We start from the raw sequence: 17,537 nt of genomic DNA, 5'->3' as shown, positions 1-17,537 counted from the left end.
AATATTTGTGTTTTCTTTTTCTAATAAGATACACTTTAAAAAATAATTTAAAGCAATGTTTCTTCAACTTTGACTTTGGGACAGACTCTGAGCTAGTAAAAAGTATTGCCACATTTTTCTCCCATAAAGATAAGCCCATGAATGTCAAATAGGCCATAAACTAGGAGTCAGGAGTTCTGGTCTCTAAACTCTAAACTTGGCTAGCTAGCTGTGGGACCCTAAACCTATTCTGCAACCCCATTGCACCTTAGTTCATCTGTAAAATAAAGGGATTCAACCAGAAATGGAAATGATCTCTAGTGCGTTGTCCACTGTAATTCTGTAAAACCATTAGCATCATTTAGCTTGTCCAGAAGAGTTGCTGCAGAGTCGCCCAAACTTGAGCTGTTAAGTCATTTCTCTCAACCAGGCACAAGGTTGGTGAAGAAAAGAATGCTCTAAAGACAGGAGGAGGAAATAGGATAGTAGAGAGAAGCCCCATATTTTGATTTCATTAGGGACGAATTCAAGGATACTAATGTCAGTTGGAGAAGGGCTGTCTAGTTAAGAGGAAACACTAAGCTGATGAGTGTGAGGCAACAGATGATCTGTTAAGAAAGATCACAGGCTGACTGGGACCACAATAGTAGGTTATGGACAAAGTGGGAGAGAAATATAGAACAACATTCAAATTCATAAATAAGACCAGACTTAACTGGTCTGATAGAGACCAGTGGATCCCCTGAGAGTATGGCCCTTAGACACCCTTCAAACTTGGAACTGAAATCACTCCCAGAGATCACACTACAGCCATACAGTAGACAGGCATATAAAATGAACAATAACATCAGTGAGGAATGTATACCTCAGAACAATCAACTACATGAGACCTAAAGGGCAGCATTTGCCCAAAAGCAAAGTTCAGAAGGACGGTAGGGGGAGAAAAGCTGGGCAAAATGGATATGGGGAACCCAGGAAGGAAGGGGGAAGAGTGGTAACACATTCAGGGGTTTGCAACCAATGTCACAAAACAAACTGTGTATAAATTGTTGAATGAGAAAGTAATTTGCTCTGTAAACTCTCCCCTAAACATAAAATGTTCAAAAAAAAGAAAGAAAGAGCAGAGCTTTGGAGAACAGAGATAATTTTGGAGGAAGAATACAAGACTTTGCTAAATTGTCTTCGCTTTGTCTTAGTCATCTAGTGCTGCTACAACAGAAATACCACAAGTGGATGGTTTTAACGAAAATAAGTTTATTTCCTCATAGTCAAAGTAGGCTAAAAGTCCAAATTCAGGGCATCAGCTCCAGGGGAAGGCTTTCTCTCTCTCGGCCTTCTCTTCTCATCAGTGTTCCCCCAGACTAGGAGCTTCTCAGTGCAGGGACCCCTGTCCAAAGGACGCGCTGTGCTCCTGGCACTGCTTTTGATGGTATGAAGTCCCCCTGTCTCACTGCTCACTTCTGTCTTTTATATCTCAAGAGATTGCCTCAGGACACAATCCAGTCTTGTAGATCAGGTCCTGCCTTACTAACACAACTGCCACCTATCCTCCCTCATTAACATCATAGAGGCAGGTTTACAACATACAGGAAAATCACACTGTACCAGGAATCATGGCCTAGCCAAATTGATACACACATATTTTGGGGGACATAATTCAAACCATGACAGCTATATATTGCGTTAGGAGCCCTGGTGACGCAGTGGTTAAATGCTCGGCTGCTAACCGAAAGGTCGGCGGTTCAAGCCCACCAGCCTCTCTGTGGGAGAAAGATGTGGCAGTCTGCTTCCATAAAGATTTACAGCCTTGGAAACCCTGTGGGGCAGTTCCGCTCTGTCCTATATGGTCACTAAGAGTCAGAATCTACTCGATGGCAAAGGGTTTTTTATATATGTGTTGCTTAATTATCATTCTTAATGGCTATGGGAAAAGTGGGCAGGGAGAGATGCAGAGGTAGGTGGGCTCACTTGCACAGAGCCCTTCAGTGAACTTAAAGGTTTTAAAAAGAATGCGAAAAGGAGCCCTTGTCTGAAGAACCATGCTCAACCAGACATGTGACACTCACATTCTTTCTCTTCATAACATTATCTTACTGAATATTAACTACTGTTTTAAAGCAAACAAGTTAACAGTACTGAGATAAATCTGGAAAAATGCACTAGAGTGGAAAGAATAGGGGAGATCACAAGGCAAGAACAAACTACATGGCTCCCAGCCACACCACTGACTCACTCTGACCTTGAGTAAGGAAGAGTCTTCACTCCTGTTTTCTCCATCTACCAACAGATTTGATCTGCTGGCAACTGGTGCTCTATATATTGCAACATGGTTCTTTTTTCAAGAGGTATAGTTTACTTACCACATAATTCACCATTTTAAAGTGTACAATTCAGTGGTATATTACAGAATTGTATATCCTTCACCACTACCTCATTCTGGAATGTTTCACCACTGCAAAAAGAAACCCCATGCTCTCCCTCCAACCTCTGGCAACCACTAATCTACTTCCTGTCTCTATAGATTTCCCTATTGTGGACATTTTGTATAAATGGAATCATAAAATATGTGACATTTTGTGTCTGGCTTCTTTCACTTATTATGTTTTCAAGGTTCATCCATGTTGTACCATGTATCAGTAAAAAAACCCAAATCTGTTGCCATCAAGTCGATTCCACCTTATAGTGACCCTATAGGACAGAGTAGAACTGCTCAAAGGGCTTCCAAGGAGTGGCTGATGGATTCGAACTGCTGACCTTTTGGTTAGCAGACTAGCTCTTAACCACTGCACCACCAGGGCTCCATGTATCACTACTTTGTTCCTTTTTATGGCCAAATAATATTCCATTGTATAGATATGTCATAGTTCATTATTCCATTCATCAGCTAATAGTCATTTGGATTGTTTCCACACTTTGGTTATTATGTATAATGCTGCTATGAACATCTGTGTATAAGCTTTTGTGTGAACTAAAGTTTTTCATTCTCTTGGGCACATATCCAGGAGTGGAATAGCTGAGGCATACTGAAACTCTGTGTTTACCTTTTTGAGGAACTGCCAACTTTTCCACAGTGATTGCACCATTTTACATCTTTACCAGCAATGTGTGAGAGTTTCGATTTCTCTCCATCTTTGGCAACACTTGTTACTGTCTTTTTTTAAAAAATAATTTATTTTATTTTTTGTCATTGTTGATGTTATCTTTTTTATTACATACATCCTAGAGAATGCGAAGTGGTATCTCATTGTGGTTTTGATCTGCATTTCCTTGATGGCTAAATTATATTGAGCATCTTTTCGTCTGCTTATTGGCCATTTACATATCTCTTTGAAGAAGTGTCTAATCAAATCCTTTTCCCATATTTCAATTGTGTTATTTGTCTTTTTATTACTGAGTTGTAAGTGTTCTTTATACACTGTGGGTAAAAAAAAAACCCAACCCAGTTGCCTTTGAGTCAATTCTGACTCAGCGACCCTATATGACAGAGTAGAACTGCCCCATAGGGTTTCCAAGGAGTGGCTGGTGGATTTGAACTGCCGACCTTTAGGTTAGCAGGTGACCTCCTAACCATCGCACCACCAGGGCTCCATATTGTGAATACTAGACCCTTGGCCTCTGGGTGGTGCAATGGTTAACGCACTCGACTTCAAACCAAAAGTTTGGAGGTTCAAGTCCACCCAGAGGCAACTTTCAAGAAAGGCCTGATGATCTATTTCTGAAAAATCTGCTATTGAAGATCCTGTGGAGCACAGTTGTACTCTGACACACATGACCATAGACTAATTAAAGATTTAGTCATGAGAGACAATTAGGGAGAAGAAATAAAAAGAGAAAATGTAATCCTCGTGAGGCTGTCCTAGATGAGTAGATGAAATTTGAAAAGGTATATGTCTATATTTAATGCTTTCAAAATTAAGGTTAAAAGTAACAGCTATTTTAAACCCCGTTTTCTTCATACAGGTTAAACACAGGTTTTGGAGTCAGACAGGACTGAATTCAAATCCTAGCTCTGCTTCTTACTAGCTTGGGACCTAGGACAAGTTACATAATCTCTCTGTGCTTCAGTTTCCTCATCTGTAAAATGGGGTAATGATAATATCTACCACATAAGGTTATTGTGAGGATTGAGTGTGAAATGCTGATCATAGTGCCTGGAAGCACAATTGATAGTACTTGTAATAATAATTATTTTTATAATGTTCTGCAAAAGTACCCTAATGATTCTTGAATAGAGTTAAACTAAAGGCAATTTTCTTTTTTTTTAAGAATTGAGAAGAAATTCTAGCATTTTGGAATAAAAATTTATGTAAAAATGAATCTATTCATTTTATTGCTATATAAGCAGAATGTTATTTATTTATTCATCAGTATTTATTAAATACCTAGTAAACATCAGGGATGACAGTGATGGCAGGTTGTGGTTCCTGCCCTCAAGAAGCTGGCAGTCTAGGAGACCGACGAGTCAAGGTGATCGTATGCAATGTAACAAGGGGTATGACAGAAGAATGCACCCGGAGTATGTGATCGAACTATGGCTTCCACAAGTTCCTCTTCTTAGATTTACCCCCTTCTCCTTTGGTTCCAAGGCCAAAGAATTGGTCCTTTTTTTAAAAAAAATTAGATGAATTAAGCCATGGAATTTTTTGAAGTTCTAAAGACTGAAATGAAAGCACCTTGAGTTACGGAGGGCACTAGAAATAGTATTTCCTACGGAGCGAAGCCTTCCTACCAGCATAGTCAACTCCAGGGTTTTCTACCTGAATGAGGTTACAGATGTCTACCTGAAGTTCTTTGGTATATTTTTTCTTTGCTATCCACCTTTCTTTTCTCTCTCTCTTTCCTTTCTCAACCACTTATCTTCTAATTCCCAAAGGAAGAGTGCTTTATGGATCCTAAGGGTGATTTATAGGTAAAGGCAGAAAATGATTTTTTTTTTACCCTACAAGTTCCATACAAAAAAAAATGAGTATAAACTTTAACGGAAGTTATTGAAAATGCAGATAATTTTCATTCCATTGCATTTTTCCAGAAATCTCGATCATAATCCTCTGACAACTGTTGAAGATTCGTATCTTTTTAAATTGCCAGCATTAGAATATTTGTAAGTATTACAACAATCTCATGGGTCATGAGATGATTTCGATCTTTCGTTTTTACTTTCATCAAAGATTAAGTATTTTGCATTTAGGCTAAAAAGTCATCATTTTAATTTGGTGATTGAAAAAAGTTAGTGGCAAAGAAAAGGATTAAGAAAGGACATATACTGAGCAAGACAGCAACAGGGGAAGACAGCAGTGTCAAAGAACACATATGGACCGGGCATATGCAGATAAATGTAGAAACACCATTTATTCAAAAAAGCAAAGAGATTAAGGTATACATTATAAAAAAGAACAAGGAATCAGGAATGAGATGTGGGATAATGGTAAAAGACTACAGGTTCTACTGTTCTATGCCAACATCATTAATTTGATGATGCAAAGAAACTTAAATTTCTTTCATAAGCGCTTTCTGGAACTATCTTCTATGGCAAATAAACTCAAGCTAGCTTGTTTTACAGAGACGCCAAAATGGAAGTAATTACCTGTCCTTAAATATCTTTTTAAGTACAGAATTTTTGTATTTGGGTTCATATCATGAACATTTGGGCTTTCTCCTTCAGAGATTTGGGAACAACACAAGTGTCACTTACAACAGTTGAGAATATCCTCAGAATGATGCTCAAGTTGGAAAAACTGTAAGTAATTTTTTTCTTAGATTTATTTTCACTTAGTTTTTTTTTAAGTTTTTTTATTTTAAAGTCAGTTTATTGAGGTCTAATTACATATAATCATATTCACCCTTTTTAAGTGTGCATTTCAATGAGTTTTGACAAACGTATACAGTTATGTAATCAGCACCACAATCAAGATTGGAGTATTTCTGTCACCCCAAGAAGGCCCCTTGTGCCCCTTTGCCATCAATGCTTTCCTCCTACCACCAGCCCCTGGCAACCACCTATCTCGTTCCTGTCCCTGTTGTTTTGCCTTTTCCAGAAAGTCTTATAAATGAGATCATGTAGTATGTAACCTTTAATGTTTGGCTTCTTTCACTTAGCACAATCCTTTTGAGATTTGTTGATGCTGTTGCATCTATCAGTAGTTCATTCTTTTCTATTCCTGAGTCGTATTCCAGTTGTATGGATATACCACAGTTTGTTTATCCATTCATCAGCTGATGGACAGTTGGGTTGCTTCCACCTTTGGCTATTGTGAATAAAGCTGCTGAAAGTACTCACAGGTCTTTGTGTAAACATTTGTTTTCATTTCTTTGAGGTAAATACCTAGGAGAGGGATAGCTGTATCACGTGCTAAGTGCATATTTAACTTTATAAGGAACTGCTAAACTGTTTTCCAAGGTGGCTGACCATTTTGCCTTCCCACCAGCAGTATATGAGAGTTGCTATTGCTCTGTATTTTACCCGATATTTATATTTCAGTCTTTTAAAAAAAATTTAGCCTTTTCTGTACATTTCCAAATAAAAACTTATATACAAATAAGATTTTTTTTAAAAAAGTAGAGGCAGCTCAGTACAAATATATAAATACTATTAATACCTATACACTAGTATGTGTGTAACAGTATCTCATTGTGGTTTTAATTTGCATTTCCCTAATAGCTGATGATGTTGAGCATCTACTTATGTGCTTATTTGCCATTTGTATCTTCTCTAATGAAGTGTCCATTCAAATCTGTTTCCATTTTTTATTGGATATTTTTCTTCTGATTATTGAGTTGTAAGAGTGCTTTATATATTCTGGATACATACCCTTTCTCTCAAATATGTGTTTTGTAAATATTTTCTCCCAGACTGTGGCTTGTCTTTTCATTCTCTTGAAAGTGCCTTTTGAAGAGCAGAAGTTTTTAATGCTGATGAGCTCTAGGAATTTTTTGTTTGTATATGGCTTGTGCTTCTTTTGTGTCTTATCTGAGAAACGTTTGTATAACCCAAAGTCACAAAGATTTCTCCTCTCTTTTTTTTCCAGAAGGTGTATAGTTGTGTAATTCTTCCAATTAGGTCTATGATCCATTTTGAGTTAATTTTCATATATGGTGTGAGGTAAGGGTTGAGTTTATTTATTTTATTATTATTATTATTTTGCAGTTATTACACAGTTTACTGAAGCTTAAATTGTGCCATTCCCCCTCCATATATAGCAGGATAGAGAGAAATTTGCTCTTACACTAAAGCTAGTTGAGGGGATTGCGTGAGATGAGTATGGCAAGAGGCCCTGCGTTTAGCAATCTGCTCCAGCCAATTTTGTCAGGTCACCTCCTTGACTCTTCTCACCACATCAGATCCTACAGTCACTGCTCTGGCCTCATCTTCCTCAGCCTCCCGCAGCATCGGCCACAGTTGATCCCTTACTTGTCAGCAAGATGCCATCCTCTCCAGATATTCAAAGTCCTCATCCTCAGACCAGCTTTCTCCCTTAGTTTATACAAGGAAGTAGGGTTCTGTCTTCTCTTTTCATGACCATCAGTGGATGATGAAAAGTACTGTCATTCTCTGTAGCCATGTGCCACCAAGAGCATAAAGAGATGAGAGCAACTGCCATCTTGAGTTCATTATTGGAATTTCTTAGTAGTTTAGGTTGAGAGGAGATACTTCTGAATTAAACTACAGATCAGTGTCACCCAGTTCTAATCCCTCTCCCCTTTATTCTAGGTATACCATAAACACTGCTGTCCTTACCCTTCTCTTGGGCACCTCTATCCTCCCTTCTGTATATTTACCATATTCAGTAGCAGCAATTGACCAGTTGGTCCCCACCCAAGTGGCCAAGCCATATGCCCCAAGAACTCCTTCATGGAACTGGACTGCAGGTCTAACTGCTTCCATGAACTACTCCTCCCCTTGCCGTGAGGCCAGAAGAACTGGATGGTAACTGGCTACCATTACTGAACATTTTGATGAAGGAATCAGTAGGTGAATCATGATCTAAAGGGGAAAAATGTGGAATAGAATTTCAAATTCTTGCAGAAGGCAAACTTGACCTATTGAGACTGGAGCAACCCCTCAATGTTACTCTGAGGACATCTTCAAACCATGATCCTAAATTATTCCCTGAAGTTATCTGTAAGCTAAACAACAGTTTAGCTATGTCAGTAAAGAATGTTCACCTTGAGCATTGCACTCTTTTGAAGAATTATCTATATGTGATCAAATTGACAACAGTAACTATAAAGCATAGATGAGAAGCTTAGGGAGTGGTGAATCTAAGTCAATGGTAGTGAAACTATATGGGTACAGATTGCAAAACTGGTGGCACAACTTGAAGAATGTAACCAATGTTATTGAATTGTACATGTAGAAATTGTTGAATGGGTGTATGTTCTGCTATATATATTTTCACCAACATTTAAAACCATATTTTTCAAAAAGAAATCCTTCTTGCACAGCCCTGTGGCCTTGGCCTGCTTCTATCTACTTAAGTAACCCCTTTAACATTAGTTTAATTCTCCCTGTTTCCATTTACAGGATCTTACCTAGTCATATGGCATGCTGCCTGTGCCAGTTTAAAAGTACCATTGAAGCTGTCTGCAAGACAGTCAAGCTGCATTGTGACAGTGAATGTCTGAGAAACGCCACACGTTGCAGTGAGTCTGAAATGCTTCATGATAAATTTTAAACTAGCAATGTGAATGCTTTATTTTTACTCATTGATTCCTTCAGAGTTCCACTGTAAGTAGTTGGAAGAACTACTCCCTTGCTGAAAGTCAGATTCTCAGTTTAGTGAGTCAGTTAATAATGTAACTGATCCACATGCATAAAGGAACAAGAGAAAGGAATGGAAAGGGTAAAGGAATTATCTTAATGGGCCACATACTGTGTACCATGCTCTGTGCTTGGGTTTTACCCCAAAATGATAACTTACTCATACAGCTTATTGTAGTTTGTAAACTGATTTCATATGTATTATGTCTCAAGTACCCCTTGCCTTAGGACCGGTATAGATCCATTTCTTTTTGTATTTGCAATTTCATAAAAGAGTATAAGCAATAATGCTTTATAAAAGTTTTATTTGAAGCCTCAGAGTTTCTGGTTCCATAACCAGAAGCTGCTACCCGGGTCTCCTAACAGATGAGAGGGCTCTTCCATTCACAGACTGGGCAACTCTGAACTTGCTCTGAATCTCAAGCTTTTCTATTCCCAAAACAAAAACGCAGGTGCTTTTAAGTTTTTCTTCTTCTATATGTTAGTTTATTGGCACTAACTTCGTGATTTCCAAAGGGTGATTACCTTCACATATAGAGAGCCTGAGTATGGGTCTGTAACAGTGATCTGGAACAAATAATAAATAACAACACTTTGCTGTTATTGTTAGGTGCTGTCGAGTCGGTTCTGGCTCATAGCAACCCTATGTACAACAGAACGAAACACTGACTGGTCCTACACCATCCGCATAATCACTGCAGTGTTTGAGCCCGTTGTTGCATCCGTTGTGTCAATCGGTCTCATTGAGGGTCTTCCTCTTTTTCGATGATTCTCTACTTTACCAAGTGTGGTGTCCTTCTTCAAGGACTGGTCTTTCCTGATAACATATCCAAAGTATGTGAGACAAAGTCTCGCAATCCTCCTTTCTAAGGATCATTCTGGCTGTACTTCTTCCAAGACAGATTTGTTCGTTCTTCCGTATATTCAATATTCTTCATTGTATATTCAATATTCTTCACCAACACCGTGATTCAAAGACATCGATTCTTCTTCGGTCTTCCTTATTCATTGTCCAGATTTTGCATGCATATGAGGCAATTTAAAATACTGTGGCTTGGGTCAGGTGCACCTTAGTCTTCAAGGTGACATTTTTGTTTTTTTAACACTTTAAAGAGGTCTCTTGCAGCAGATTTGCCCAATGCAATGCATCGTTTAATTTCTGGACTGCTGCTTCCATGGGTGTTGATTGTGGATCTGAGTAAAATGAAGTCCTTGACAATTTCAATCTTTTCTCCATTTATCATAATGTTGCTTATTGGTCCAGTTGTGACGATTCTTGTTTTCTTATCTTGAGGTGTAATCCATATCCAAGGCTGTGGTCTTTGATCTTCATCAGTAAGTGCTTCAAATCCTCTTCACTTCCAGCAAGCAAGGTTGTGTCATCTCCATATTGCAGGTTGTTAATGCGTCTTCCACCAATCCTGATGCTGCATTCTTCTCCATATAGTCCAGCTCCTCCGATTATTTGCTTGCATACAGATTGAATAAGTCTGGTGAAAGGATATAACCCCTACCCACACCTTTCCTGATTTTAAACCATGCAGTATCCCCTTGTTCTGTTTGAACAACTGCCTTTTGGGCTATGTACAGGTTCTACATGAGCACAGTTAAGTGCTGTCAGTTTGTCTTATTGTGGTGGCTTGTGTGTTGCTGTGATGCTGGAAACTATGCCACCAGTGTTTCAAATACCAACAGGGTCACCCATAGTGGACAGATTTCAACAGAGCTTCCAGACTAAGAAAAACTGGGAAGAAGGACCTGGTGATCTACTTCTGAAAAAATTGGCCAGTGAAAACCTTATGGATAGCAGGAGAACATTGTCTGGTATAGTACCAGAAGATGAGCTCCTCAGGTTGGAAGACACTTAAAATATGACTGGGGAGGAGCTGCCTCCTCAAAGTAGAGTCGACCTTAATGACATGGATGGAGTAAATCTTTGGGGACCTTCATTTGCTGATGTGGCATGACTCAAAATGAGAAGAAACAGCTGCAAGCACCCATTAATAATCAGAACATGGAATGTATGAAGTATGAATCAAAGAAAATTAAAAGTTGTCAAAAGTGAAATGGAACACTTAAAGATTGATACTGTAGGCATTGGTAACCTGAAATGGACTGGTATTGGCCATTTTGAATTGGACAAAAATATGGTCTACTATGCAAGGAATGACAAGTTGAAGAGGAACGGTGTCGCATTCATTGTCAAAAAGAACATTTCAAGATCTATCCTGAAATACACGCCGTCAGCGATAGGATACTATCCATACACAATGAGGAAGACCAGTTAATACAACTGCTATTCAAATTTACGCACCAACCGCTAATGCCAAAGATGAAGATTTTTACCAACTTCTGTAGTCTGAAATGGATAAAACATGCAATCAAGATGCATTGATAATTACTGGTTATTGAACTTCAAAAACTTGGAAACAGAAGGATCAGTAATTGGAAAATATGGCCTTGGTGATAGAAACGACACCAGAGATCGCATGATAGAATTTTGCAAGACCGACAACTTATTCACTGGAAATAGCTTTTTTCAACAACATAAGTTGTGACTATACATGTGGAGCTTGCCAGATGGAATACATAGGAATCAAACTGACTACACATGTGGAAAGAGCCTATGGAGAAGCTCAATATCATCAGTCAGAACAAGGCCAGGGGCCAACTGTGAAACAGATCATCAATTGCTCATACTCAAGTCTGAGTTGAAGCTGAAGAAAATTAAAACAAGTCCACAGGAGCCAAAGTACAACCTTGAGTATATCCCACCTAAATTTAGAGACCATTTCCAGAATAGTTTTGACGCGTTGAACACTAATAACCAAAGACCAGACAAGCTGTGGTATGACATCAAGGACATAATACATGAAGCAAACAAAAAAGTCATTAAAAATACAGAAAAGAAAAGAAAAAAGACACTATGCCACTTATGTAAAAACAGTATTGCTTGTTTTTCGAAAAATTTCTATTATTTCCTTCTTCCCCAGCGGTCAGTAGAACACGCATTGTTAATCTCCTTTTACAGATGAAGAAAAACAAGATTAGAGGTGTTAGTGCTGTAGCCTGGTGCCCAGGTCTACTGTCCCCAATTCTGAGCCCTCCACAAGCCCATACTCCTCCTTTCCCATGATCTTCTATTCCCCCTTAGACTCTTACTGCCACTGAAAATACTTTCCATTCTTCTGGAAAAGAAACACAAAAAACTGCACAGTGGTACATTTGACCTTCATTCATTCAGAAGCTTTGAGTAGTTCCTCAAGTAAAGCTGGAAAGATTAGATGTGAAATAAAATGACAGCAAAGTAGGCATCTGACAGAAGTTGCTTTTTCCCTTTTGCAATGTAGGACTTCATGTAACAAGTATCTAGAAATTGCTATTATCCCACAGATTTCTTGAACATTCCTGATAGGCATGCAGCATGGCAAATTAAAAATCTCTTAACCAACTGGATGGTGCCCAGCTACCATTACTGAACATTTTGATGAAAGATTTGATAGAAGAATCCTGATAAAAAGGGGGAAAATACAGAACAGAATTTCAACTTCTTATGGACTGCACACTTTCTGGAGCCATTGAGGCTGGCTAAACCCCATGAAACTATTGCGCTGAGATAATCTTTAAACCTTAAACCAAACAAAAAATCCCCTGAAGTCTTCTTTAAAATAAACAATAGTTTAGCTTAACTAGTAAAGAATGTCTGCCATGAGCATTGTGCTCTTTTAAGAACTATCTGTAAGAGATCAAACTGACAACAGCAATTCGGAAGATTAGATAGGAAATTTAGGAGGCAGTGTGTTTATGTTAATAGGGGAGAAACAATTCAGAAAAGGATGGTGAGAATGGTTGCACAACTTGAAGAATGTAATCAATGTCACTGAATTGTGCATGTAGAAATTATTGAATTGGTGTTTGTTCTGCTGTGTCTATTTTCCACAACAAGAAAATAAGATAAAATTTTTTAAGTGCCTTAGCAGAACCCAAGGGGAGAAAAATTTCTTAACCTACTACACCCCAGATCTCTTCCCAATATCAAGAAAAGAACCAGGGTGGACATAATGGACACATTCTGTATACAGCCTTCTGTTATGGGGGCTAGGATATTTGGCAGGAAGGACCAAGGGAATGAGTTGGGCAGGTGGGTAGAAAAGGGTGTGTCCAGATGTGCAGCTATGAGCTATATAATGAGCTCCACTTGAGCAGCTGTGCCCCTACTCCCCTCAGAGGTCTGTCTTTCAAAGTAGTCATGTGTGATGTCAACGAGAACGTGAACACACAGAAGAGGTGGAGAGAGGAAGCTTCACTCTCTCTCTGCATCTGAGGCAGGACAGTATGTGTCATATAAATGTGAGGAGAAATGGCAGATGGGTCTACCTGTTGGGGAATCTTTGTCTTCCAGCTTTGGGTTTATTAAGTACTGGGCAATTGGCCCTTGGGGACCGATGGAGTAATCCTAAGTATAACCTGTTGCTATCGAGTCAGTTCTGACTCATAGTGACTCTGTAAGACAAAGTAGAGCTGCCCCACAGTATTTCCAAGGGTATAAATCTTTACGGAAGCAGACTCCCACATCTTTCTGCTGTGTAGTGGCTTGTGGGTTTGAACTGCTGACCTTTTGGTTAGCAGCTGAGCGCTTAACCACTGTGTCACCAGGGCTCCATAATCTAAATATACTTACTATGTTTCACACTATGGAATGTTCTCAGTAGGTAGCCACTTTTTCAAAAGAACCAGAGTGGACATAGTGGACACATTCATAGTGGAACATTGTTGTTACTGGTCATAAACTTCAGTTTGGGTTTATTTTTCTCCTCTCTAAATGGCACTCAAATCTTTGTTGACTCCTAATGTATTTGACTGGGATATATGGCTATGGATTGACAAAAAGCTATCCCATCAGTCTTTCACTGTCAAACGTAGTCTCTTCTTTTTTGGCAGGTGAAGAAGCATCTCTAGGGGCTGCAGAAGGATCATTTATGAAGGCATTACAAGCCCGGAAGAAGAACACCAGCACTGAGCTGACTATTGAGCCAGAAAAAGCATCCTCAGACAAAAGTGGTGTCAATTTGTCAACTGTCCTGAATGAGCCACTAGACTTTAATGATGAAAATGATGTTATTAGTGCACTAAATTACATATTGCCTTATTTCTCAGAGGGAAATCTAGGAGACATAGAATTAACATTATTACCGTTCATTAAACTGCTTTTTTCAAATGTACAAGATAGAGAAAAGGCCCTGAGTTATTTGCAAAACAACCCAGGGAATCTCTCTCTTAAGCCTGAAAACAATGCAACTTCCAAAAGTAAACTGAGGAAACTCTATTTTCTGGAGAATTTGTTAGATGCAGAAATTCAAGAAAAAATTGATGAGGTTAAAAAGAAAGAAAGAACTGCCATGCTTATGCATCCCAAATTTTTAGGTGCCAAATTTAAACGCCAGATCTTTCAAAAGAAATTGGAAACTGCTCAGCCCTGGGAAAACCACGTGGCAACGATCCAGAGAACAACTGTCGGGAAAAGACTGCAAAGGGTGAACAGAGTCCTCAAGAAGCCAAGGGGCATGAAGAAAAGGCACTTCAAAGAAATGGAAGATCAGAGCATCAACAGGAAACAAGGGGCCAAGCCATTTATGGAGAACACCCCGGAAGCAAGAAGGCCCAGGGGGCCAGCCCCAAGGGAGCTGGAACAATTTCACAAAGTGCTGAGGCCAAGGAAGTTAGGGGAAATCTCCTTCCACAAAGAGCCTTCATTCATCAAGGAACATAAGGCAGCAGTCTCTTCTTTCCTGAAACAATACTCGATGCGCAGGCCTTCTACCTCGCCTCCTTCAAAAGCCCCACCTGAGGTTAGAAACCAATTAAAAGACTTGACCTACACCATTTTTGTTTTAGAAGATGCAAATGCTAGAGTTAAAAACATGAAGTTTCCTGAACCAGTATCCCATTCCAGAAAAAATTACATCTTTCATAAATCTCGCTCTCGTGTAGTTCACAGAAGACCAAAGGTTAAACAGAGTCGAAGGTTCAGAAAAGTCCGTAGACTGATGCTTAAAAACAGACCTCCTTTCTCTGCAGTCAGGAGTCTCATAAATTCCCCTCCACAAGAGGCTTCTTCGTTTTCAGGAGAACTGAGTTCTCCAGAAAATCCTTTTCCAGAATTATTTCCTTTTTCAGAGCCTTCTGCAAAAAACACTACTGCACACAATGCTACTGTGCTAGATGAGACTACCCGTGAGATCATTGCCCGTAAGGATCCTTCCACTGCAGATTCTGCTGTGACTGCAGACAACTTAATGCCACCTGTTAAACAAACCAATGAAACACATTGGGAATACCATCACATGGGCACTGACTTACCCTCCAAGCCCAATGGCTCCTCTCTGTCATTGCACTCATCCCCGGGTGATCAATTTGAAACTCAGCTAAACCAACAGCTACGGTCCCTCATCCCCAACAATGACGTGAGAGGGCTTATTTCTCATGTTATCCGGACTTTGAAAACGGACTGTTCGGAGCCCTATGTACAACTGGCCTGTGCCAAGCTCATCTCCAGAACAGGCCTCCTGATGAAGCTTCTCAGTGAGCAGCAAGAAGTTAAGGTGTCCAAGGCAGACTGGGATACAGACCAATGGAAAACTGAGAACTATATCAATGAGAGCACAGAAGTCCAGAGTGAGCAAAAAAAGCAAGAGTCAAGTGAGGTGAGGACAACTCCAGAAACATGGGGCCCAGGCTTTTCCATCAGAGTTGAGGACATGCCTTTAGAGTGCCAAAGCTCCTACTCCATGTCTCATTCTGGCCAAGACAATCATCTTCCACTTTGCTCATTTAGAGAATGGTGCCACTATTCCTAGTGTAGACGAGAAGAAGACTTAACACACAAATTGTAAAGAAGAGTGCTTAATAGTAAGATTATTAGATTTGGTATGTTCTTCAAGAACCTATAAGCTAGATTCGCCTGGAAGAATTGGGTTTTGAAACTGAATAGTTAATTTTTATCCTTTATATCTCTTTGTTCTTTTTTTTTTTTTTTTTTTAAATTGTTCTTCCTATTCTTTAGCTCACAAAAGAAGTTCCAGGATATGGCTATAACAACAAGCTCATCTTGGCAATATCTGTGACTGTGGTAGTGATGATTCTGATTGTCATTTTCTCCCTCATTGAGGTAAGGACAACAATTAATTCAAGTTTCCAGAATATATTTTGTCTGTATAATAGATTCAAAACCCACAAACTGAAAATTAAATCCACTTTCCCACCTACTGCTACTTGATATTCCTCTTCAGTCTCTAGGACTGGGGTATGCTTGGTTCCTTTTTTGCGAAGTATATTCCAGGGGTTTTGAAAGGAACCCCACTCCCAGGAGATCTTGGTGGAGTTGAAACCAAGATAACAAGCCATTAGACTATTTTGAGAAGTTACATTTAAAAAGGCCGAGTTGACATGATAGCAAAATTTCTTCAACCCAAAACTATGGCAATGATTTGATGTAGTCACCAGTCACTTTTATTCTATCCCTGATTTCTCTTCTTGTTGGCTGAAATGATAAAAGCGATAAAATGTCCACTCTTCAGAGCAATCAGTCAAACTGGGGAGAAAGGACAAAGCAAAAAGATAAAAGTGTTATTGTCTTAGTTATCTAGTGCTGCTACAACAGAAATACCACAAGTGGATGGTTTTAATAAAGAGAAGTTTATTTCCTCACAGTCACAGTAGGCTAAAAGTCCAAATTCAGGGCATCAGCTCCAGGGGAAGGCTTTTTCTCTCTGTCAGCCTTCTCTTCGGTGTCACCCCAGACTAGGAGCTTCTCTGCTCAGGGACCCCAGTCCAAACGACGTGGTTTGCTCCCAGCACTGCTTTCTTGATGTTATGAGATCCCCCTGTCTCACTGCTCACTTCTGTCTTTTATATCTCAAGAGATTGCCTCAGGACACAATCCAGTCTTGTAGATCAGGTCCTGCCTTACTAACACAACTGCCGCCTATCCTCCCTCATTAACATCATAGAGGCAGGTTTGCAACATACAGGAAAATCACACGTTACCGGGAATCATGGCCTAGCCAAATTGATACACATATTTTGGGGGACATAATTCAAACCATGACAGTTATAGATCCATTAGATTTACTTAGCATCTTCTCCAGTGGGTAAACAACAACAACAAAAAACCCTTGTCACTTTCGAGACTCTTAGAGACCCTATAGGCATTGTCTAAACAGGCTCAGTTAAAATATTACAGCCAAATTCCTGCAACAGTAGCCTGTTCTTGGAATTTGACTCTGCTTACTTTTTGTTCAATTATGTAATGGTTTATTAATTTCCTGACAGGCAGATGTTAACATATTAAAAAAGTGATTTAACAAGCTGACAACTTGACCCTACCCTGCCAATTCACCCTAATTTACCTTTTCGACTGTCAGAGCAGCCTTACATTCCAGCCAAAGCAGCCCCTCACCATATCCCAGTCACACCATGCTCATTCCTGCTTTTATCTGTGCCTTTGCCCAACTAAAATTCCCTTAATTCACTCTGCCTGTTGAAGTCTTGTGAATCTGTCGAAAGCCAACTCAAGCCCATCTTTCTTCACAAAGCCTTCTCTGAAAGCCGTGTCCTAGCCCTGGTCGATTTGTGAGGTCTGTTCCCATTCCTTGGGGGCCAAAGAGAGACATTTCCCCTCTCCTGAGAACTTAAAACTGTGGTAAACAATTTCTAAAAAGATGGCTACCCAAGAGAGAAGATTTAAGATCAACACATAATGGAGCAGAGCAAAGATATGTAAAGACCAAATGGCCTCCTG

The 17,537-nt window shown here is 39.5% G+C and overlaps 2 protein-coding genes across 2 annotated transcripts in view; one reads left to right on the top strand and one right to left on the bottom strand.

The window, feature by feature from the left end:
* PLEKHM1 (pleckstrin homology and RUN domain containing M1) overlaps window positions 1-17,537 on the bottom strand; it is a 621,215-nt gene that overhangs the window by 291,812 nt on the left and 311,866 nt on the right. The gene's annotated exons all lie outside the window — the stretch shown is intronic.
* Window positions 1-17,537, top strand: part of LOC101344778 (leucine-rich repeat-containing protein 37A2-like) — a 65,998-nt gene that overhangs the window by 36,664 nt on the left and 11,797 nt on the right. The window contains exons 6-11 of the mRNA XM_023729155.1: window positions 5,009-5,080; window positions 5,642-5,716; window positions 8,501-8,619; window positions 13,679-13,956; window positions 14,212-15,441; window positions 15,801-15,905. Of these exons, the coding sequence (XP_023584923.1) occupies window positions 5,009-5,080; window positions 5,642-5,716; window positions 8,501-8,619; window positions 13,679-13,956; window positions 14,212-15,441; window positions 15,801-15,905 (1,879 nt within the window). The remainder of the gene's footprint in view (window positions 1-5,008; window positions 5,081-5,641; window positions 5,717-8,500; window positions 8,620-13,678; window positions 13,957-14,211; window positions 15,442-15,800; window positions 15,906-17,537) is intronic.

This window comes from Trichechus manatus, unplaced genomic scaffold (genome assembly GCF_000243295.1).
Source record: "Trichechus manatus latirostris isolate Lorelei unplaced genomic scaffold, TriManLat1.0 scaffold00028, whole genome shotgun sequence".
NCBI lineage: Eukaryota > Metazoa > Chordata > Mammalia > Sirenia > Trichechidae > Trichechus > Trichechus manatus.
The sequence above is the reverse complement of the archived record's forward strand: the minus strand, read 5'-3'. Positions and strand labels throughout refer to the sequence as shown.